Raw genomic sequence first — 25154 nt, forward strand, 5'->3', positions numbered from 1 at the left:
GGCGGGTGAGATTTTAAAGGAACGATCCATTGGGTGTGTTGGGACGTCGTTTGTAAATCTCGAGAGAAAGGAGGTTTAGGCGCCAAAGATGTGGAAATCATGAACACGACATTAATTATCAAATGGAAGTGGAGAATTTTATCAGTTAATGAAGCGGTTTGGCGAGACATTCTTAAATCTAGATATGGTAACTTGAAGTTAAATGTCTTAATTGGGGATAATTCAGTGGTGGGGAAGAAAGACTCTATTTGGTGGAGAGACCTTTTGATTTCTCACAATTATGCGTTCTTGCTTGAGAATCACTTCGCGGGGGCAGTAGACTGCTGTGTGGGGGAATGGAGAGAACATACCATTCTAGTATGCTTGATGGAAGGGTCAGCAACCTCTCATGGAGGCCTTTCTAGAATTGTTCCAAGATACCGTTAATCACTTGATGTCCGTCGCAGATGCAGGGTCGTACATGGTGGAAGGCTGGAAGTGGGATGTTCAGAATATGTTTTTAAATAACAGTGTTGTCCCAAATTTTTTGGTGCAAGATTTAAATTCAGTGCTGCAGCAAAGGTGCTTGTATCAAGGCGCAACAGATGCTTTCGGCTGGAGATTGAATACGGACGGTGTGTTTTCTGTAAAATCGTGCTACAATAGATTCAAAACCAAACTCTCTGGGCCTCCCCTTGATCCGGCCTTGGTCGGAGCAATGAACAATTTGTGGAAGGTAAAAGCCCCATCTAAAATTCTGTTTTTCGGTTGGCGCTTTTTGCATAACATAGTAGCCACTAAAGATCAATTGTTCAAGAGGGGAATTTTGGTGGAGCATAGCGACTTACTTTGTGTTATGTGTATGACGGAGGTTGAATCTTTATCGCATTTATTTGGTGATTGCGAGGTTACCTCGCGTATTTGGAAGAGGGTGTTTGAGTGGATTGGCCTCTTTTCGGTGATGTCTATTGAGGAGTTTGAAGATTTCTTCTATTTTTGGGAAAAGGTTAAGTGCTTATCTAAGAGAACCATCGCGGAGGTGATTTGGCTAGCCACAGTTTGGTGCTTATGGCTTAAGCGTAGTGCTATTATATTCAAGAAGGAGAGTTTTAGCTTCACTGAGTGTGTGTGGGAGATAGTTCTATTTTTTTGGAATTGGTTTTTTTTTTTAGAAATCAAGATATCATTAAAAAGAGAACTAAGGGTTCTCCAACCCGATTACAAAAGAGAAAACGGGAAAACCCCGCCAAGGAAAAATTACTAACCAATTACATTACGAGAGATAGTACAAAGGTTCCCTACAAAACTCGTAAAAAGAATAATTGGGATGAATAATTTTTCCGCAAAAAGACCATCGCCAAGCCAACATCTTAATATTCCAAACGGTGTTGTTAACACTCCATGCCTCTTTACGAAAGCAAACACCATTCCTTACCAACCATAAGCACCATGTTGTGGCAAACCAAACTATGTCCAACTTTCTATCCATCACCAATTTACTATGGAAGAATGAGTGTCATTCCATAAAATTTGATAAACACTCTTCTTCAAAAATAACCCCTTTACCCACCTAAAAAGCTATCTCACTCCAAATATTTTTTACCACCCAACAACCAAAAAATATTTTGTCTTCCTATAAGTTAGTGGAGTTTTGTAATTTTCATTCTTAAAATATCCTACCGCTCATTTGTTTTGAGTAATAGGAGTTTTCCGTTTGTTTATTGGGGGAGTATCCCTTATACTCCCTTATTTTTAATTCCATTGCCTATTAAAAAAAAATGTTATAACTAAGTAAAAAAAATAGGAAGATTTTTTAAGTCCAAAATTTTGGGGCCTAAAACCTTAGCCTATGTTGCTTGTCCCTTGGCCGACCCTCTCTCCATCAACCGTGCTTCAATGATTCTAGATATGGATACAAGTCCACTTCATATCAATATGTGTACTGATACAGGATGGAATACAATAAAGCCTTTGAATACCCGCCAAATTAAGTTGGGAATAATTGTATATATAGTTGCTACTAGTAACAAAGTTGAGGGCGATGAAGATCACGGCAAGGCATGCATGAATGAGGGATAAAAAAATGCATGGGAAAGATGAGAAAATAACCATCCCACTTTTAACTCACGAGGGCATGTAATTGCCGCAAGATCATAAGCGTGAGACGCGTAAAGTTTATAAGCAAGAATTTAAAGAGAAAGAAATAAAGAGTGAAGTATCGTGTGTGTATATATGTATATGTCCATATACATATATGTTAAAGAATACTTCACGGGAAAGCAACCTATAGCATTTATTACCAAACCAAGTTAACTATTTTGTGAGGACTCTTTGCTTTTTGCCTCATATAAATACACCATACTTTGATTTGTGTGGCAGATAAAATAACTCGTAGCTTCCAAAAGGTGAAAGATCATCAAAAAAACGATCAATCTTAGTTTTGTTGAAACAATTGATCATGTCTCACATAGCTGTTGAGAGGAACAGAAGAAGACAGATGAATGAACATCTCAAAGTTTTAAGGTCCTTGACCCCTTGTTTCTATATTAAAAGGGTAAATATATATTTATTCTCTCCATCACTATTGAATCATCAACATATACAATACACCATGAAATCACTCTTTAATTGCATGCTAAATATTAGAGATATCAAAATTTGAGACTAATATTCTTATCATTTTTTGTTATGTGTTTACGATCGGTTCTTGATTATAAGATATTTTTCTTTTGTTGTTTGATTTTAGGGGGATCAAGCATCGATAATAGGGGGAGTTATAGAATTCATCAATGAATTGCACCAGGTTCTTCAAGCTTTGGAATCTCAGAAGAGAAGGAAGAGTTTAAGCCCTAGCCCTAATCCAAGTCCGAAAACACTGCAACCAACTTTCCATCAATTTGATATCTCATCTGGAGGAATTGAGACTAACAATTCTTTCAAGGAGCTAGGAGCAAGCTGCAATTCTTCCGTTGCAGATGTAGAAGTGAAAATCTCAGGTCCAAATGTGATTTTGAGAGTGATATCTCAAAGAATTCCAGGTCAAGTTTCGAGGATTGTAGCTGTTTTAGAAAGTTTTTCTTTTGAAGTTCTTCATCTTAACATTAGTAGCATGGAAGAGACTGTTCTATACCAATTTGTAGTCAAGGTAAATCACTGAACTACCACCATGCATTTTTATATACTTCTTATGAAACCCTAATTTGTTTTGTTGATTTTGTTAATACAGATAGAACTGGGATGTCAGCTGAGTTTGGAGGAACTAGCTATGGAAGTACAGCAAAGCTTTTGCTCAGAGGCTATGAAGTTGATTGCAGTGTGACCAATAGTTCATGTGATAATAAAATAAAAGAATGTGAGAGACATGCAAAAAAAAAAAAAAACTTACTATAAACAAATTAGGTTATAATTATGTTATAGCGTATGTCATAAACTTTATGACAATGGAAAATTAATATCATGGTTATCGATGTATTGTGCCTGCATTAAGTTTGCTTATGAAATGGTTCTACATACATACTTGATGATTCCAATAGAATAATCTTATTAAGTTGATTGTGTTGGTATAAAATTATTTTAGATTGTGTATGGCATAGTACTATGATTTTGGAGAAGAAGCTAGCCTATTATTACTCAAAATAGTACTATGATATTTTGCATTACCCTACAAGGCACATGATCATGAGATACACAGTCATTATTACTATATCATGCAATATTCTTGTATGAAATTATGCTAGCCCCTAGCACATTCCTCGTATATGAGTATTAATGTTATACTAAATGTATGCTGAGAAATGTACGTGAAAGAGTATCTTATTGACATTTCTTGTAATGCAATGTGGAACCATCTATGAGGCTTGCATACTTCAAGAATGGAGATGTATTGGTATCGGTCACACTACTTGCAATTAACGTTTTGTTTGTGAATTTGGAAGGGAGATCTTTGGGTAAAAGGGAGGAAAAGGAAGAAGAATTAAAAAATGGATAGTCTTCAAACATGAATAAAAAATTAGATTTTAATAAAACAAAATCTCTACCAAATGGAAGAAGTCAATGATTGTATTGGATTTGAATAAACACATCAAATTCAATCTATATTATTATAATACTCTTAAAATTAAAAACATCTTAATAATAAATATTCATTTATTTTACATAAAATAATTTTTTTTTTTAAAATATGAAAAATCTCACTAGTCTTTCTTTTCCGGCATAACTCAAAGTTTTCTATTATTCTCCCAATTAAACTCGGAAAACAAAGTTAGCCCTAGAACCACTTGTATACACCGTACCATAGGTCATGGATTATTTCATCTCTTCTAATTAGCCAATTTTTGCTATAGGGAAAAAGTTGGAGGACGGTGTCATTGTGGTGAATGAGATAATTGATACGGCTAAAAAACAAAGAGAAGTATTTGATCTCTAAGGTGGACTTCAAAAAGGCTTATGATTCGGTGAGTTGAAGTTTCCTAGACTATATGATTAACATGTTTGATTTTAACGATAAGTGACGGTCTTGAATTCTAACCCGTCTATTTTCTATTAACTTCATTGTACTAGTTAATATGTGTCCAATGGAGGAGATTAAAATTCATAGGGGTTCTCAAGCAGTGCAACCCATCTTTTTGGTGGGCTTCAGTGAGTTCATTTGGAAGAATGAATCCTTGGGTTTTTTAAGGGTTCGTTAAGGAGAACTTTGACCTATCTCTATTTTTCATTGGTAGTAGACACTCGATAGTATCCTTATTATAGAGCCTAAAGATGATAATATGCGGACTATGAAGACTACTTTATGTTGCTTTAAGTTGGCTTCTAAGTTATGTGTTATTTTTGTTAAAAGTAGCATTTTTTATGATGGGAGATTTTTCTAAACTGTAAATTTTATTTTGGCCTCAAATATTAGCCAAGTGACTTCAAACACAAAATATTGTGAATTGTGTTAATTAAAAACTGAAATCAATATATAAAAATTTTGTTTTTTAAAATAATTTTATTTAATTCAATTAGCAACTAGAGATATTGCAGCATGAATAAAGGAAAAAGATGAAGATGTCGAGAGATACAAAGCGGAAACAACATAAAAAATAAAGAGATACATGATAAAGAGAATGGATTAGGGATTTATACAAGTTCGACATAACCACTTCTCCTACTTCTCTCCCTAAGAGTTTTCCTCTTGAAAAATCCAGTTAAACACGTGAGTTTTTCACAGAATTATCCCATGAACCTTAAATGTAAACTGATAGAGCTTTTACAGTGGTTAAACTCAAGAACCAACAAACAAAGCTTTTACAAGAGATTAGTTCTAGAACCTTCAGACAAAGCTTTTACATAGGTCAATAACCAACAATCCAAAGATTTTATATAAGTTAAGTTTAAGAACCTACAACTAAGCTTTTATCAGGTTTAACTTGCAACCTATTAAGTCCTTTACGAAATAATTCCAAAAGAGAATCACACTATTAGAAACAACAAATTAAGCATAACACCAACTACAAAAAAACTCTCACAAGAGCTTTTCGATCTTTTAGCACTACGATAATTCTCTAGCAAATAAAATTTGAAAACAAATAGAGTATAAGACAGATCGAAGAATTTTTAATCAAAATTTCTATGTAAAATAAAATGAAGAGAAACCTCCTTTATAAAGGAAAGGTTTTTGCTCAAAAAAGAAAATGATCCAAATTCTATTGTAATGATTTAATCAATTAACCCTAAATGGTAGTTGATTAAAAGCTTTCAAATTAAGACAACCTAATCGAAAAAAGTAAATCCTAAAACAACTACATGGTTTAATCAATTAAAAAAATTCAAATAAATTAAGAGGTGATTTTCCTTGCTCTAATTGATTGGACTAACTCTTTAATTGGTTAGGTTGTGTAACAACTTTCTCAATTGTTTAGAAATACTTCTTAATCAATTACTTACAAGTGATTTAATATGTTTTCAAGAAGGTTTGTGAAAGTAAGAGAGGGTTTTGAAAACTTTTCTCTATGTGTGATTGTCTCAATACTTCAAGATTTACTTTTGACCTTTTACATTCTAATTGGTCACTTTAAGACGCTAAACACAGGACCATGAGAGCTTTCACATTTTCACACCTTAAGATCTTTAAGTTCACTTGCTGGATACAACAATGACATAGTATTCCCTGCTACAAAAAAACCTCTTTTACCTCAGTTAGAAAATGGATTTTACCTCAGTTTTATAGACGAGAAAACAAAGAGTGTCATGAAAACTTGTCACTTTACCCCTCGAATAAAGTTCCACCAAGTAAAAAATTATACCGGTCATGAGTTTGATCCCTAGCATTAACATTTTCTAGATTTTCAAAACTGCGCAACTTTTTACCTCGATTGGAAGTAATACCCGAGGTAAAAAAAAACTTGTTGACATATTTTTTTTGTTTAAATCTATTTTTTGTTTCAATCTACAAAGCATCAAATTTATCAACAAATTTTAAATCTTCCTCATCATCATCATCATCGTCGTCATCATCAATGACGACAACAACAATAACAAAAACAAATAAATAAATAAATAAATAGAATCGTTTAACATTAAATCCCAACAACAACAAGATCCATAAAACCTTTAAACATTAAACTTCAAAAACAACAACAACAATAACAAAAATTAAACAAAATCAATAGAATCGTTAAATATTAAATCTCAACAGCAACATTTAACATTTTACTTGACACCAACAACAACAACAACTAATATTTCTAAGTTAAATTTATGTTTTCCTAATTAACATAAAGCATTTTTTAACAAGAAATTAAAAGAGAAGAGATTAATTAAGGAACTAACCTTGAAGCTTTTTACTACTATTGCAATCAATCCCGGAGAATGGCGTAATACTTCATTTTGCTGCTTTAATTATCGTTATTTTAAGGAATTCATGCATCTAGATTCTTATTGGTTAAGATATTCAGGTTCTGATTGGTTGATGAGGGTTTCACGCAGATCACTGATGTTTCATGTAGATTGACGAGTTGTCAGCTCAACCGAGAGAATATGTGGTATTTAAAAAAATATAATGTGGTGTGCCTTTGATTTACACATTGATTGTTCATTGGTTGAGGTGAAATATTTTTCATATAATTTATTATTTATAGTAGTGATTGGAACCTGAGTCTCTTTATTGATGAGACTTGATATATCTTCTTGATGAAATGTAATTATTAGAAGGTTGACTTGATTATTGAAATCAACTATCCTTGTCACAAAGAACTTTCACCATCCAAAATTTGTTTGACTTATGTAGTTTTTATCTTCAAAGCTGCTTCATTAGTCGTCACCAACAACACCAGTTAACGGCCATACCTACAAGCACATAAATCTACATCAAATTGGGGACAAACAATAAAAGTTGAGTACTTGAGAACCTATTATTATGTCAACTCGTAACATATTAGTCTTGGAAGAACCAGTAAGATTGGTTAGGTGGAAACATCATACTTTTAAACTCTATATATAATACTATTCATATCTTCTACCTCTCTTTTTTGAAAATACTTGTCAATTCATCGAAAAAGCATGGTCAGCTTATATGTTTGTTACATCAAACATATTTGATTCCTTCAGCAAATGATATTGGTTCTAGGTCTAATTAAATCACACCTCATATGAAATGGTTCATGTTGGTCATTCATCACCTGAACCAATCTATTCCACTATAGGTAACATTTCCAATTTTAAGTCTGGTTTTTTTTATTCTTCAAGTAAGAGTCACATTTCCACTTATGGTCTCATTGATTCTGGAGCCAATGATTATATCTGCTCATTCTTGCATTTCTTTGATTCATTTTATAAAATTAAGCCTTTAAATATCAATTTATTAAATGGTAGTTCAGTTCAAGTGCATTATGCAGGTAATGTACAAATCTCCCCATTTCTTTGTATTTCCAATATTTTATATTCAGATGCATTCAAAATAAACCTGAAATTTGTATTCAAGCTATGTCAATTCCTTAATTTACTAGTAAAATTCACATCAACTCATTATTTTTTAAGAGGATATAAAGTCCATGAAGATGATTGGTTTGGCTAGTCAAGTGAATAGATTGTACAAATTGATGTGGAGTCTCAAACCTGCACAAGTACCTAACATACCCTTTATTCATAAACATGTAAACCATAGTTTTTCATTTTTTCAAACTATTCCCCGAACTTCTATATGGAATTTTATATTAGAATATCTCTCCAATCACAGATTGTATGATATGTCAAAATTGTATCTCTCTATTGCCAATGACAATTAATATGTTTGTGACATTTGTCACTTTTCTAAACAACATAAAATTCCATTTTATTTCTCTCATGCTACTTATAAATTTTTCCTTTCATTTTGACATTTGGGGACCAATATTCATTCCTTTCATTCATGAATATAAATATTTATTTTAACTATTGTGGACGACTTTAGTCGATTTACATGGATTATACTAATGAAAGCAAAATTTGAAGTAGGTATGCATGTTTAAAATTATGTTAACATGGGTGAAAACCAACATAAAACCACTCCTCAAATCATTAAGACAGATAATGGTCTTGAATTCAACATTTCTTCTTTTTACAATACCAAAGGTATACAACATCAAATGTCTTGTGTTGAAGCTCCTTAGCAAAATGGGAGAGTAGAGAGAAAACACCAATATATTTTGAATGTTGGGATAGCCCTGTTGTATGAATTCAAGCTTCCTATACCACATTGCTCATATGTTAAACCACATTATATTTCTGAACAACGGAGTTACCACTCCATTACTATCAAAGAAAATCACCTTATTTCACTTTATTTGACAAAAATTCTAACTTACAATCTTTCAAAGTATTTGGTTGTCTTTTTTTTACATCAACCTTACAATCTCATAGATTCAAACTTGACTCAAGAGCTAGAAAATCTTCTTTCAATAGCTAATGCAGACAACTCACTATTCATCAAGAAATACATTAAATCCCTCACCATACTCCTAGTTTATATCGATGACATCATCATTTTTGGTAATTCTTTGGAGGAATTTGACAAGATCAAATAAGTCCTACATTGTTAGTTCCAGCTCAAAAACCTTGGCCAACTCAAATACTCTCTTGGATTATAAGTAGCTCATTCCGAAAAAGGCATCTCTTTGTGCCAGAGGAAGTATTACCTTGACCTCACATCTGACTCAGGATTACTTTGTTCCAAACCTATCAACACACTTGCAGACCCATCAATCAAACTATTCAATGATAACAATCCATCTCACATGGATATTTCAGGTTATAGAATATTAATTGGGCACCTCCTCTACTTAACAACAACCAGGCCTAACATTACTTTTGTCACACAACAACTAAATTAATTCATCAACAAACAATCGACTACTCACTTCAATGCTGCCACAAGAGTCCTTCAATACCTAAAACAAATTCCACTCAAGGCCTATTCTTTCCTCGCCACTCATGTATACATATCATTGGTTTTTCTAATGTTGATTGGTCAAGGTGTATCGAGACTCAAAGATCTATATCAAGTCAATATTTCTTCTTAGGTAAATCATTGATTTTATGGCGCACCAAGAAACAATTGATTGTGTCCAGGTCATCTTTAGAAGCAAAATATTGTGCTTTAGTTGCTGTTATATGTGATTTACAATGGCTAGTGTACTTGCTTGGTGATTTGAAGCCTAACCAACCAAACCACTAACATTGTATTGTGACAATCTCAGCGCTATCCACATAGCTGCCAACCATGTGTTTCATAAACAACAAAACATCTTAAAATTGATTGTCACCTTGTTCGTGAGAACCTTCAAAATGGCCTCTTCAAGCTTTTGTCGGTTTCATCTAAAGACCAAATAGCAGACTTCTTTACTAAGCCTCTTTTACCTCAACCTTTCCACATTCTTCTTTCCAAGTTAAGCATGATTTTAATCTATCGTCCAACTTGTGGGAGGCTATCACATAATAATAATAATAATAATAATAATAATAATAATAATAATAATAATAATAATAATAATAATAATCAACAAATAGTTACTAGTTAGTTAAGTACTAACTAACTTGATTTCAACATCTTTTCAAATATAGACAATTGTTAATTACTTCTTAGCTAAGCTTTTCTAATATGAAAAGTTATGATTGGGAGCTAGTTAGTGAGAAGTTGTTATCTATGACCAACTCTAGTATAGTTAATGTAGTCTCTCACTCATATATAAATAAATTTGGTATTTTTTTCACATTAATGAAGAATTTATGCTTTATCTATAAAAACTCTTCTTTAAAATAAATTTTTGTTTATTTAATATCTATGATGAGAAAAAATATTCTAAATAAATTTTTTCACATGGCAAGTATTTGTCGGCTTTCTTCATGTCATTGATGTTAATACAACAATCGAGGGAGGTCAAGCGAGGAGCATTCTTATTTTTGGGACATTCCGTTTGAACAACACACCTTTGTGGGAAACAAATTATTTCTTCTCCTAAAACATTAAGGTGATAGGTGAATGGGTTCTCCCACTTATAAATGTTCAAGTCACCACATTCTATCTAATGTGAGATTATTTTCCCCACACTCACACACACTTGCATTATTTTCAACAACTAACTAGATATATAGTTTAATATTATTGTTATATTTTTCTGCTGCTCTATCTATTTATTTATGCTTTAGAACGAATCCAATCCTATCTTCCATGACTCGTCAATCCAAATTAAATGTGGTTAGAAAATTGACTAAAACAGAACTTAGAATTGTATAATGGATCAATATATGTACTATGAGTTATGTATGCATACAATATGATTTAATAACTTCTCTAACTAGTGTCTGTTTCACAGTTTCAGATTGTTTTTACATGCCTCTAAATTAATGATATGATAAAAGAAAAGAAAAGATTGTTTTTTATAATTAGAAATTTAATAGGAATACTACTTAAAAAAAATATTGTTAATCAGAGTAAAAGGTTATCTATAACGAAAACAAATGAAACCTTACACTAACTTCCCAGAAGTTACACACTTGGCCCGACGAACAGGCCCAGCCAAGGCCCAGCCAAACTCTTGTATACAAATGTACCTCTGTTCTTTCACTTGAATTTTTAACTTTTACTAATTTATTTATATATGTTAATAGTCCGTTTGAAAGTTGATTTTTAGAAGATTTTAAAGGTAAAAGGCTCGGAAAGATTACATCTATATCTTGAAATGTATTTAATATTTTTAAAATTTTTAAAAATAATATATTACATTAATAAATAAAATCTTATTATTTTTAAATTTTTAAAAAATATCAAATATATTATAAAATATATATGAAACACTGCAAAATAAATCCAAAAACTAACTTTTAAAAAATCCCTAAAGGACTAAGGGGTGAGGGGTTTAAAAATATCAAATATATTGTAAAATATATATGAAACACTGCAAAAAGAATTCCTCCAAAAACCAACTTTCAAAAAGACCCTAAAAGACTAGGGGTGAGGGGTGTGAATAAGGGTGCTCATATTAAAACAGCAGACTAAACTATAAAAATTATTAAAAATGAATATATTATGTGTCATCTTATAAAAACTGCTACTATTATTTTTTTTTTATTTTTTAAAATTAATTCAAATCTTATGCATAATATTTTTAGTTTTTTATTTGTATAATTATTCTATTAATAATTATTATTAATTTAACTTAATCTATTTTTTATTATTTCATATCTTTTAAACATGATAGATAATTTTTATTTTATAATATTAATTTATGGCACATCATATATTATATATTACATAAAATTTAATATTATTTTATCGTGTCTTTATAATATTAACATAAAAATATTTCAATTGTTATTTGAATATTAAAAAATCAATTCAGATCAGATTACATGTTAAACATAAGAAGATAGTAGAGATTAGTGAAGTTACTTGCCCGACAAGTTAACTTCACTGTGGATGAAAATATCTAGTGGATTTATTTTTTTTATTTATTTATTTTGCTATGGGGGAGGGCCTAAGCCCAAAAAAAACAAAAACTACAAAGAATCATCTAAGGGAGGAACAATCCCTTTAGCATCTTAACAGACTTCAAAAAGAAAGGAAGCTCTTTATAAACCGCAAACATCTTCTCCAGGCATCTTCGCTTAGCCAGACAATCAGCACACGCATTGGAATTCCGATTTACGTGCGATGTCACAACAACTTTAAAGTTGGACATAGCATCCAATATACGTCGGAGAATAGCAACACACTCAACTGCCCCAATTTTGCCTTCCTCGATGGCTTGTACAACAATCAAAGAATCAACATTAAGTTCCAACTGATTAAAGCCATGTTTCTGAGAAAGCTTTATCCCTTCTAGCACACCCCAAAACTCAGCCATTAAAGCACTGCAATGACCCACAAATTTGGAGAAACCGTATTTCCAATTGCCCTTATGATCTCGTAAGACACCTCCACACCCGGCGACATTTGTATTGCAAGCACCATCAGTATTAAGTTTTATCATACTGCTGGTGGGAGGCTTCCATCCTGTTATCTTATCACCCCTTTCAACATAGCAGTGAGTTTTGAAAATACTAACAGCTTGTCTATACTCATCTTTTCTCCTCAATATTTGCACTATAGGATCCATAGGACGCATATACGTCTCGTTGTGTTCCTCCCGGTTTCTCCACGTCTAGAGAGCATGGCAGGTATTAATCCATACACAGATCCAATCATTATTTATATCATCCCTGTAAGTAAGATTCATATGAATCCAGCTGCCGAGGTCCACTTTGAAGAACTCCCCAAGAATCTCACTAGGCACCAGACTTTTCCAAACCGCAACACACTTGCTACAATCTCGCATCGCATGAATCTTCGTTTCACAAACATTACCGCAGAGTTTACACCCCGCAGTACCCAAACCTTTTTTGCTTTTGCTGAAGTTTGTTAACAACCGATCGTGCTTGAGTAACCACACGAAAGTCTTACACCTCTCCGAAACCGAGGCTTTCCAAATTCGGCTCCAGTCTCTATCCACCGTGATCGTATTGTGCCCAGCAATCGATGTGAACATCGCCTTGAATGAAAAAATTTGATGTCATGTTCCTGCAATAGAAAAGACATCAGTTGTTTGAATCCGGCTAGGCGGCACACAAGCTGTAACCTTATCAAGCAAATGAGCCGGCATCCAACTCTCCATCATGCTGATATTCCATTCACCATCTTCCTTGATAAGGTCACAGACTTTAGCATTTGAAAGATGTCCAGGAATGTTCTCAATCCAATTGATCAGACGAAAGTCTTGCCCTATCCAACTATCCTCCCAAGCCATGATATTCTGACCATCCCCAACAATCCATGAACCGGTTTCTTTCATCATTGGAATGCTTCTGACTAGATCTCTTCAAAGACTCGAGTCAGTGCTTCTTGCCTTCAAACAATCACTGTTGTCGTGAAGTTTATATTTGCTCCTCAATATTTTACACCAAAGCTCAGTTGAATTATTAAGCATGCTCCAGCCTAACTTCATTAAGCATACCTGATTCAGGACGTTTAAATCCCTTAAGCCTGATCCTCCAAGATGCTTGGGCGTCGTAACAATTTCCCAGGAGAGAGCATGCAACTTCCGACATTCCTCTGTATCTCCCCACACAAACTTCCTCTGAAGTCTTTGTAATTGGTCAATACAAGACTTAGGTAATTTATATGTCATCATAGGATATAAGGGTATGGCTTCAATGACACTCTTTGCCAACGTGAGTCTACCAGCCAGAGCCAAACTATTTCTCTTCCAGCCATTGAGCTTAGCAGCCACTTGCTCAACAACATACTGACAGTCCCTCTTATTAAGTTTCTTACCACTTAGTGGCACACCCAAATACTTTCCAAAGCTTTTCACTTTTCTGAATTTAGTCATTAGTTGCAGCTTTGTTTGCATGCTCCTGCTCACATTATTAGAAAACAGGATACTAGTTTTCTCTTGACTTATCTCCTGACCCGACATTTTACAGAATTTATCAAACGTCTCTAGCACACACGTGATATTGTTCTCAGTTGCTTCTCCAAAGATCAGGAGGTCGTCAGCAAACATGAGATGAGAAACTATAATACCTTGTCTTCCCAACTTAATACCTTTCCATCTCTTACGATCAACTTCATCTTCAATTAAATGAGATAGCTTATCCATGCACATAACAAAGAGATATGGAGAGATAGGGTCACCCTGTCGGATTCCCCGTTGAGGCCTAAAAAACTTGTTTCTACTACCGTTCCAATTCACATTGGTTTCAACACTAGTGATAGCGTGCATAATGACATTCAACATTTTTTTCCGGAATATGAATTTCACGCAAAACATGCCAAATACATTCCCAGTTCAATTTATCATACGCTTTAGATAAATCAACTTTGATAGCAAAAGCTCCTTTTTTACCTTTCATCTTATCCATCGTATGCATTGCTTCCTTCGCAATAATGATATTCTCATGAATCAGACGACCGGGAACAAAGCCTGTCTAGTAAGGAGAAATCAGATTATCCATATGCTTTTTAAGACGCCCAACCAAAATCTTGCTAAGAACTTTGTAGATCAGTTTTAGGGATTAAACATATATCAGTTTTATTCCCGTTTGCGATCTCGCTCAGAAAATCCCACAATCTGCTAATGAAATCACATGCACCATCACCTACTACTCCCCACGATTTCAGGTAGAAACCAGCGGGAAATCCATCTGGCCTAGGAGCCTTCCAAGGTTTCATGTCAAACAAAGCCTTCTTAACCTCCTCTTTACTGATCTTTATGTTCAAGTTGTTAATGTCTCCTTCCGCTAGTTTGGGAAACCTTGCAGTAGTGTTCTTCCAGCAAATCCAACTACTACCAATATTAAAAAGCTCTTTGTAGTAGTCCTTCACCAACTTTTTAAGATGACCCTTATCTTCTATCCAAGCTCCACTATTATCCTTCAGCATAATAATCTTATTATTCCTTCTTCTGGATACCGTCTTCAAATGGTAATATTGCGTATTGCGATCACCATCCGCTAGCCACTGAGCACGAGATCTTTGAAACCACATAAGTTCTTCTTGATGCAAAATCATATTCAACTCCTTATGCAGCTTCTTTTCTAACCTTACCAACGCTGCAATGTTCTTATTAATGCCTATTTGGATACCTTGAAGTCTTGGCATAATACCTCTTTTCACCTTATTGACATGCTGCACCGAACACCTCTTCCACTCCACAGCATCCTCTTCAATTCTTTCAAGGTTTTTAATTAAGTTATCATTAATATTCCAAAAGCCTTTCAATCTATCAGCATAGTTGTGCTCCACCATCCATGCACTTTCAAATCGGAAAAGCTTAGGGATCCTCTCATAATTATTACCCGTCAAAGCAATCATAATTGGATGGTGATCTGAAAACTCGACTCTGGTCAAAACTTTCACCTGCGCATCAGTAAACATCAAACACCACTCCTCATTACCAATAGCTATGTCTAATCATTCATAAATCCTCTGCCCCCCTTGGTAAATTGGTCCTTTCCAAGTAAATCTAGGCCCATTAGCACAAAGGTCCGATAAGTTGCACTTATCCAAGTTATCTCTAAAAATACCACATCTTTTTGCAGAAGCTAAACCTCCTCCCTTTTTTTTATTGGCAAAAGAAATATCGTTGAAATCCCCCGCCACAAGCCAAGGATTGTTATTATTAGCAATCGCTATGCTACTCAAGCTCTCCCATAGTAATCTTCTCTTTCCTTCATTAGGCCTAGAATACACCACAGTAAAGACCCACTTTTGTCCATTTTTATTATGGGCTTGCAGATGGATATATTGATCTCCACAACAGATCAAACTCACCTTAATATTATCTTCCTCGCTAGCTACTAAAATACCTCCCGAGAAGCCATCATTCTCCACATGCAAAAAATCATGAAACCCTAACTTCTTGAGTGGCCCATGAAGCTTTGTAGGATTACATCGAGTTTCCATAAACACAAGAATCTCAGGTTTATAAATATCCGTATAATATTTACTAAACCTAAAGAAGTCTTTTCCTGCAGCACCTCTACAATTCCAAGTAATAATATTGATTTGCTCAATCATCATTAACAAACAGAATTTTGGACGTAACATTAATCCCATGCAAATCAACTCCACTCAGGAGTCTCCATAACCACCTCTTCTTTCGTACCATTCTGGACCCCACACTTATCCACATATCCAGGATTCCCCATGCCATTAAGAAATTCTGATGGACTGCCAAGGATAGTTGGAGCATCAAACTCTGGGTATGAAACTGCTACATCAGGTGGGCGTGTCTCATGAATGTTTGGAAAGGAGAAAATGCTTCTATTATGATTAATATCAGCATCTTCAACGTGAATACTTTGGAACTAAGTTTCAAGATCAAAATTAAACTTGTTTTTAATCTTATTAATACTGACATGACTTTCCTCAAGAAAATTCATGTTGTTTTCCTTCTCAAAAATCACTTCTATCGTTTTCTTCATAGCTTCAGTGTTTTTTCAGTTAATCCTGCTTTGCCACGTGTTGCCAAGTTACTTTGTTTTTTATCCCTACCTTTACTATCCACCTGTTTCCTGACTTGTTTCCCATGATAGAAACTCTTCCTTTGGTCCACCCCTTTATTGCCAGCTGTATTTTCACCATCTCTATTTGTTCCCTTGTTTTCCGCATTAACTCTCATTGGTTCACCTTCTGACACAAAAACATCCTCATTATTATTTTTGTCGCCTGGTTTCTCTCTCCCAATTAACACCTTATCATTAGGCTTGTCTGCTAGAGTACTTTCCACATTTACTACTTCATTATTAATTTCCATAAAATTCTCATGGTCATTAATACTGTCCTTTTTTGTTCCGCTAGTCTCGCCTCCATCAACAAGCAGCGCTGTAAATCGTGATCCAGATGTACCCCCGCCTATGGTGATGACAATCTGCTTCTTCTTCGTATCCAAAACTTTCCTACCTCTACGCTGCTTCTAGACGACTTGCCAGGGACCATCTTCTCCATTATTCCTATCCGTATCAGCTTTCTGCAGTATCCTCCCCTCATGAATTTCATTCCTAACAGCAATTACCTGAGAATTATCAACTGCGTGTTCCTTGAGTCTCTCCGGACAGCCCTCTTTGTAGTGTCCAAATATTCCACAGCTAAGACACAACATATGTAACCCTTCATATTCAATTTTGTACAAGCTTCCTTTAACAGAAAACATAGCAAATAACGGTTTTGAAACGCTAACTTCAACGCAAATTCTTGCATACTTCCCTCTCTCTCTCTTTGCAACGTGTTCTTGTCCACCTTAATTGTGCGTCCTGCGAGATCACCAGTAACATGTAAGACTTTTGGATCATAATATTCAATGGGCAGGCCTGAGATCCAGATCCAAACAACCACCTCTCTAATATTAGCACTCTCCGGATGAAAGTCTGGGGTCCATTCCTTCACCGTTAAATAGTGATCGTAAATGAACCATGGGCCATCAGCAAGTGCAGCATTCTTATCGTCTTCATGCGTGAAGGCTACCAAATAATAATCATGACTAAGATCAATTATATTGATAATACCTTTCCTCACCCTCATTTGTTTGAGACGTAACTCCAAGGCTTTGTAACCAATTCTCCTCCCCAGCAGCTTCACAATGACACCTCTTTTCCATGGACGTTGAATTCTATTCTCCTCAAATTTGGAAAGAACAATCTGAGGGCAATCATAACCCCTAGTGGATTTATGTTGTAACTTATATAACTATTTTATGTTATATAGTTAAGAGGTTGTTAGAAGTTAGTTACTAGATGTAACTGATTACAAATGTTATAAGTAGTGACTAACTTAGCATCATATGGTAGATTTGTGTAATTCTTCATTTTATCAATGCAATGCTAGTTTTTCAATGGTGTTTTAGTCTGACTTTCATATGCTATTATTGACACGTGGCTTTATCACCACCGTTGTCGCTGCATTACCGCATATCTTTCACAAAACTCAAAATATTTTTCATCTTTTTCTATCGATCGCTCTTCGTATCTCGTTTTCGTATTCTTTTTCTACTCAAACAATGTCACTTGAAAGCCTTTAGAGCACCCAAAGTGGCCATGCTCCTGCTTCAAATCTTATCAAGGGATATCAAAATGATACTCTCAATCCCTACTTCATGCATCCCAACAAACACCCTGCACTGGTGTTAGTTACTCCACTATTGATTTCAGGAAATTATCACTCTTGGTCGAGGTCCATAACCATGGCTCTAAGATCCAAGAACAAACTGCACTTCATCAATGGAACTTTATCGAGAACACCGAATAAAGATCGTGATTTTGTTATGCGATTGATGCAACACTTGATCATGTTAGGTTAAACAATTCTGTTGAATTTGAGATTTCTCAGTGCATCTTGTGGATGAAAACCGCAACAAGCATCTGGAAAGAGCTAAAAGATCGAATCTATCATGGTGATGAATTCAGAATCTCCAATATTCAAAAGAAATATGCACTCTCAAACAAGGTGATTCTTCTATTTCATCATATTACACAAAACTGAAAAATGTTATGGCAAGAATTAGATCACTTCTATCCCATTCCTGCATGTGAATGTGTGATATCTTGCATAACAATCGATAAAATCTATAGTTACAAGGACTCTGATCAAGGTATCACATTCTTAAAAGTATTGAATGATCAATATTATAAAGTTAGATCCCATATTATGTTAATGAATCCTCTCCCGAATATTTGCAGCGTGTATTCTTTACTTGTCCAACAAGAAAGACAAATTGTCTCACCCATAGATGAATCAAAACTACTAGCTTTTCCAAATGGTCAATATCAAGGCAAAGGTAATACTCCTTTTCGTGGGAAAAATACTAGAGGAGTTAGATTCTTCAATGGCCGAGGTAAAGGTACAGGAATTTGCACTCATTGTGGCATGACCAATCATACCATCTATACTTACTTTAAGAAACACAGCTACCCTCCTCATTGGCAACAACAACAAATTCATATCAATAATGTCTCATATGATAACACCCATGATACTGAATTCCAACGTGAGCCTCCTGAAGATCAGAATCGGGATCAACCCTCATATTCCATCAGTTTTACTCTTGACCAACATAAACCCTTGCTGGCATTACTTCATCAATCACCATTATTAATCTTTCATAATGTCAATCATCTTATTACTCAACCAAAATCCAATAGAGGTATTATTTGCACCTTAACTTATCATGTAAAACCTAAAGATTTTATTCTTGACAATGGCACCACATATCATGTTTGCTTCTCTAAAAAAAATTACCTACTTGAAAAGAATATCTCCCATTACACTTAAACTGCCTAATGGTTCTTTAGTCACCACTAAATTTGCAGGAACTATTTTATTTGATTCAAATTTAATGTTAAACAATGTTTTATACATGCCTCACTTTTCTTTTAACCTCGTCTCAATTCATAAATTGACTCAAAGCCTTGAATGTCAACTCCTTTTTTATCATTTCACTTGTGTAATACATAAATCTTACTCTAATAAGATGTGTTAGAACAAGAATTGTTCTGATCAATAATCTTAGTTTTGATGATAACAATGTATATGAATTTTGCTCAAGATAATGTGATACTCTAATCCTATGCAATTTCCTTTTCAGGAAATATATAAAGAGTATGCACAAATCAGCGCTAAGAAGCTTTGACTCAGAAGGTTTAGTATGCAACTTCAGCACATGGTCTGGCAAGACATCAGAAGATGGTCAAGCAGAATCAGAACATGGTCTATTAGAAGCATCAGAAGAACTTGAGTTCAGAAGCAGAAGCACTGAAGTCATGGAATCACGCTCAGAAGCATATCAAGATCAGAAGATCAGAAGATGCTCTGCACCAAGCTGTTTGTACTCTGATGATATTCAACGCAGTATTTACAAAGAACTAATCAGAATCAAGTACTAGATGGCAAGCTACGCTGACTGACAAAAGGAACGTTAGAAGCTATTAACTGCAACGTCAGTAGTCACAGCAAACGCAAGGCTCGAGGTAGTTGACAAAAGAGTGAAACATTAAATGCAATGCTGTACGGAATACGCAAAGCATTAAATGCTCCCAACGGTCATCTTCTCAAAACGCCTATAAATATGAAGTTCTGATGAGAAGCAAGGTTACGAATTTTGGACGCACTTTGAACGAATTCTGAACTATCTCTGATACTATCTTGCTGTTCACTTCAAAAGCTATCAAACTTCATCTTCAACCTCACTACATTACTGTTGTAATACTTTAGTGAGTCTAAGCTTAAATCTGTAAGAGAAATATCACAGTTTGTGATTATCGCTTTTAAGAAGCAATTGTAATACTCTTAGAATTCGTTTACATTAAATTGTAAAGGACTAGATTGATCGGGTTGTGATCAGTATACTCTAGAGAAGTCTTAGAAGGTCTCTAAGAAGTTGTTCCTAGAGTGATCGGGTTGTGATCAGTATACTCTAGAGAAGTCTTAGAAGGTCTCTAAGCAGTTGTTCCTAGAGTGATCAAGTTGTGATCAGAAGACTCTAGAAGACTTAGAAGTTGTCTAAGTGGAAAACCATTGTAATCTCGTGTGATTAGTGGATTAAATCCTCAGTTGAGGTAAATCACCTTGTATAGGGTGGACTGGAGTAGTTTAGTTAAGAACGAACCAGGATAAAAATACTTGTGCAAATTATTTTTATCTTACGAGTTTTTGAAACTACACTTATTCAAACCCCCCCCCCCTTTCTAAGTGTTTTTCTATCCTTCAATTGGCATCAGAGCGCCGGTTCTAAGGTGCAAGCACTTAACCGTGTTTAGAAAAGATTCAGGAAGAGAAAAACATTAAGTCAAGATGGTTGAGACTCCACCACCTTCATCTACATCTACATCTGGCTCAGCTGAGCAATACAATGGTAATGGTAACAATTGTTACACTAGACCACCAATATTAGATGGTGAAAACTTTGAATATTGGAAAGATAAATTGGAAAGTTACTTTCTTGGTCTGGATGCTGATCTATGGGATCTTCTGTTGGATGGTTACAAACATCCTGTTAAAACTACTGGTGTAAGGCTCACGAGAAGCGAAATGACTGATGATCAAAAGAAAGATTTCAAAAATCATCACAAATGCAGGACTGTTTTGCTGAATGCTATCTCTCATGCTGAGTATGAGAAGATATCTAACAGGGAAACGGCCCATGACATATATGAGTCCTTGAAAATGACTCATGAAGGAAATGCTCAAGTCAAGGAGACCAAAGCTCTTGCACTAATCCAGAAGTACGAAGCCTTCAAGATGGAGGATGATGAAGACATTGAGAAGATGTTTTCAAGATTTCAAACTCTGACTGCTGGATTAAGAGTTCTGGACAAAGGCTACACCAAAGCTGATCATGTAAAGAAGATCATCAGAAGCTTTCCCAGAAGATGGGGCCCAATGGTAACTGCATTCAAGATTGCGAAGAATCTGAATGAATTTTCTTTGGAAGAGCTGATCAGTGCCCTGAGGAGTCATGAGATTGAACTTGACGCAAATGAACCTCAGAAGAAAGGTAAGTCTATTGCATTAAAATCTAATGTTAAAAAATGCACTAACGCTTTTCAGGCTAGAGAAGAAGATCCTGAAGAATCAGAATCTGAAGAAGAAGATGAACTGTCCATGATCTCCAGAAGGGTAAACCAACTCTGGAAGAGCAAGCAAAAGAAGTTCAGAGGCTTCAGAAGTTCAAAGAGATTTGAACGAGGAGAATCTTCTAGTGACAGAAGATCTGACAAGAAGAAGGCTGTCTGCTATGAGTGCAATGAGCCTGGACATTACAAGAACGAGTGTCCAAAACTTCAGAAAAAGAATCCCAAGAAGAAGTTTCATAAGAAGAAAGGTCTTATGGCAACATGGGATGATTCAGAATCAGAATCAGACTCTGAAGATGAGCAAGAAAATCTGGCACTAATGGCCACAATGGATGACGGATCAGAATCTACATCAGAATCAGATTCTGAAGAGGTATTTTTTGAACTATCTAGAGAAGAGTTAGTTTCCAGTCTAACAGAACTTCTGGAACTCAAGTCAGAGATTAATATCAAATACAAGAAGCTGAAAAAGCTATTTGAATTTGAAACTAAGAAGCTTGAAGTGGAGAATTCTGAACTGAAGGAAAAAGTTTTAAATTTATCCAAAAATACTGGATCTCCTTCTGTCTCTGAAAAATCTAATCCAAGTCTGATCAATATTCTGAAAGAATATGACTTAAGTTTCAGAAAGTTTTTATCTAGAAGTATTGGCAGAAGTCAACTTGCTTCTATGATATATGCTGTGTCAGGAAACAAAAGAGCTGGCATTGGTTATGAGGGTGAAATCCCATACAAGCTTGAATCTGTGGATGATATGAAAATATCATACAAGCCTCTGTATAACCAATTTAAATTTGGCCACTCCCATGATATTAGGCACACATCACATGCTCAAAGTTTTCACATAACACACACCAAGAAGCATGTGACAAAACCTAAGAAATATCATGGAACTCAGAACATAAACTATCATTCTATTCCTCCTATTTCATATAATGCTAAACCCAAGTTCAATCAGAACTTGAGGAAAACTAACAAGAAAGGACCCAAGAAGATGTGGGTACCTAAGGAAAAGATTATTCCTATTGCAGATATCCTTGGCTGCATAGAAGGAAAAGCACAACATGTCATGGTACCTGGACTCTGGATGCTCGCGACACATGACAGGAAGAAAGTCTATGTTCCAAGACCTGGTGCTTAAATCTGCTGGAGAAGTGAAGTTTGGAGGAGATCAGAAGGGCAAAATTATTGGCTCAGGAACTATAAAGTCTGGTAACTCTCCTTCTATTTCTAATGTTCTTCTAGTAGATGGATTAGCTCATAACTTATTGTCCATAAGTCAATTAAGTGACAATGGTTATGACATAATCTTTAATCAAAAGTCTTGCAAGGCTGTAAGTCAGAAGGATGGCTCAATCCTATTTACAGGCAAGAGAAAGAACAACATTTATAAGACAGATCTTCAGGATCTTAAGAATCAGAAGGTGACTTGTCTTATGTCTGTTTCTGAAGAGCAATGGGTCTGGCACAGGAGATTAGGACATGCTAGTTTGAGAAAGATTTCTCAGATTAACAAACTAAATCTTGTCAGAGGACTCCCTAATCTGAAATACAAATCAGATGCTCTTTGTGAAGCATGTCAGAAGGGCAAGTTCTCCAAACCTGCATTCAAGTCTAAGAATGTTGTCTCTTCCTCAAGGCCGTTAGAACTTTTGCACATTGATCTGTTTGGCCCAGTCAAAACAGCATCTGTCAAAGGGAAGAAATATGGATTAGTCATCGTTGATGATTATAGCCGCTGGACATGGGTAAAGTTCTTGAAACACAAGGATGAGTCTCATTCAGTGTTCTTTGAATTCTGCACTCAGACCCAAACTGAGAAGGAGTGTAAAATCATAAAGGTCAAAAGTGATCATGGTGGTGAATTTGAGAACAAATTCTTTGAGGAGTTCTTCAAAGAAAATGGTATTGCCCATGATTTCTCTTGTCCTAGAACTCCACAACAAAATGGAGTTGTAGAACGAAAGAATAGGACTCTACAAGAAATGGCCAGAACCATGATCAACGAAACCAATATGGCTAAGCACTTCTGGGCAGAAGCAATAAACAATGCATGTTATATTCAGAATAGAATCTCTATAAGACCTATTCTAAATAAGACTCCTTATGAATTGTGGAAGAACATAAAGCCCAACATTTCATAATTTCATCCTTTTGGATGTGTTTGTTTTATTCTGAACACTAAAGATTATCTTGGTAAGTTTGATTCTAAGGCACAAAAGTGTTTCCTTCTTGGATATTCTGAATGCTCTAAAGGCTACAGAGTATACAATACTGAAACATTGATTGTAGAAGAATCAATCAATATCAGGTTTGATGATAAGCTTGGTCTTGAAAAGCCAAAGAAGTTTGAGAATTTTGCAGATATTGATATTGATATCTCAGAAGTTGAAGAACCAAGAAGAAAAGTTTCAGAAGCTGAAAACCAAAGCAGCAAAGAATCAGAAGATCAAATTGCTGCATCCTTGGAAAATCTGAGAATTTCTGAAGAACCAACTGTCAGAAGATCATCTAGACTCACATCTACTCACTCAGAAGATGTCATTATTGGAAAGAAAGATGATCCTATCAGAACAAGAGCGTTCTTAAAAAGTGAGAATCAGAATCTGCTCTCAGAAGCTAAAAACTTAGAGTCTTGTTGTCATCAGCATCTGAAAGCAAGACGACAGCTGTAATCTGGTACCTTCTGGCTGTAAACTCGTATTGGCTACAGGTAAAAGCGTGCATCTGAAGGGACGTCTTCCTAGGTAACTGTGTAAATCGTTTCAGAAGTCACTCTCTCACCTAACGTCATTCCTCATTAAATGCAATTGATTTTATTTGATTTTATAACTGTTCACTGTCATAAAATGCATTACATTGTCTTTTCAAATCCGTGTCTATAAATTCATTTCAAATTCTTTTAGGGTTTCTTTTCGCTCTCTTTTCATTTTCCTTTGTGTATGCATTTCTGCAATCTGTTCTCTCTTTTCTCTAACCCTAAGCGAAAACCAAGTTCTTGTTCTTCTCTCAAAGTTGCTCAAATGGCTGCCTCATCATCTCTCAATGTTGGTCCCTCTGCACCCATTCATCCTCGCGAAGGAGAACAACCGTTGGTTCCGGTCATCACTTGCTCAATCCCTAAAGACAAGTTGGAAGTTATCTGTGAACTCATGGTTGATTTTGACAGTATTGAAGAACATGAGTTTCGTCTTAAGGAGGACATGATTTTTCAGGGATGGACACCACTTTTTGCTGAGTTCTGTGGTCCTACTTACCCAAATTTAGTGAAGGAATTATGGATTCATGCCGTCGTCACTCCTACCTCCATCCTATCCTTTGTTCATGGAAAATTTGTGGTAGTAACAGAAGCAATTCTGAGAATGATGTTTGATCTCAGAACCGCTGAAGGAGCATTTGAACTTAATAAACGAGAAGACTGGGATGACGTTCTATCCACTCTCTATGATGGAGGAAAATACAACAAGCCTGTTAAAGATTTGAAGCTCATTTATCAAATCTGGACAAAGATTCTCTTGGGGTGTTTCTATCACAGGAAATCAACCCACTCT

General features: G+C 35.1%; 1 protein-coding gene across 1 annotated transcript; it reads left to right on the forward strand.

Annotated features, from left to right (window-relative positions):
- The first annotated feature begins 2376 nt into the window (after window positions 1-2376).
- LOC131599920 (transcription factor MUTE-like) lies at window positions 2377-3458 on the forward strand. The gene is made up of 3 exons (XM_058872157.1): window positions 2377-2533; window positions 2726-3124; window positions 3206-3458. Exons 1-3 carry the CDS (start codon window positions 2438-2440, stop codon window positions 3296-3298), a joined length of 588 nt encoding a protein of 195 aa, XP_058728140.1. The 5' UTR covers window positions 2377-2437; the 3' UTR covers window positions 3299-3458.
- The last annotated feature ends 21696 nt before the right edge of the window (window positions 3459-25154 follow it).

This window comes from Vicia villosa, linkage group LG4 (assembly GCF_029867415.1).
Source record: "Vicia villosa cultivar HV-30 ecotype Madison, WI linkage group LG4, Vvil1.0, whole genome shotgun sequence".
Lineage (NCBI taxonomy): Eukaryota > Viridiplantae > Streptophyta > Magnoliopsida > Fabales > Fabaceae > Vicia > Vicia villosa.

What these genes read in the sequence shown, in the direction of transcription:
- LOC131599920 (XM_058872157.1), top strand. Translation starts at nt 2,438, where the DNA reads ATGTCTCACATAGCTGTTGAGAGGAACAGAAGAAGACAGATGAATGAA. An exon ending in CTTGTTTCTATATTAAAAGG is followed by an intron (nt 2,534 to 2,725) that starts GTAAATATATAT and finishes GTTTGATTTTAG; the next exon opens with GGGGATCAAGCATCGATAAT. An exon ending in TATACCAATTTGTAGTCAAG is followed by an intron (nt 3,125 to 3,205) that starts GTAAATCACTGA and finishes TTGTTAATACAG; the next exon opens with ATAGAACTGGGATGTCAGCT.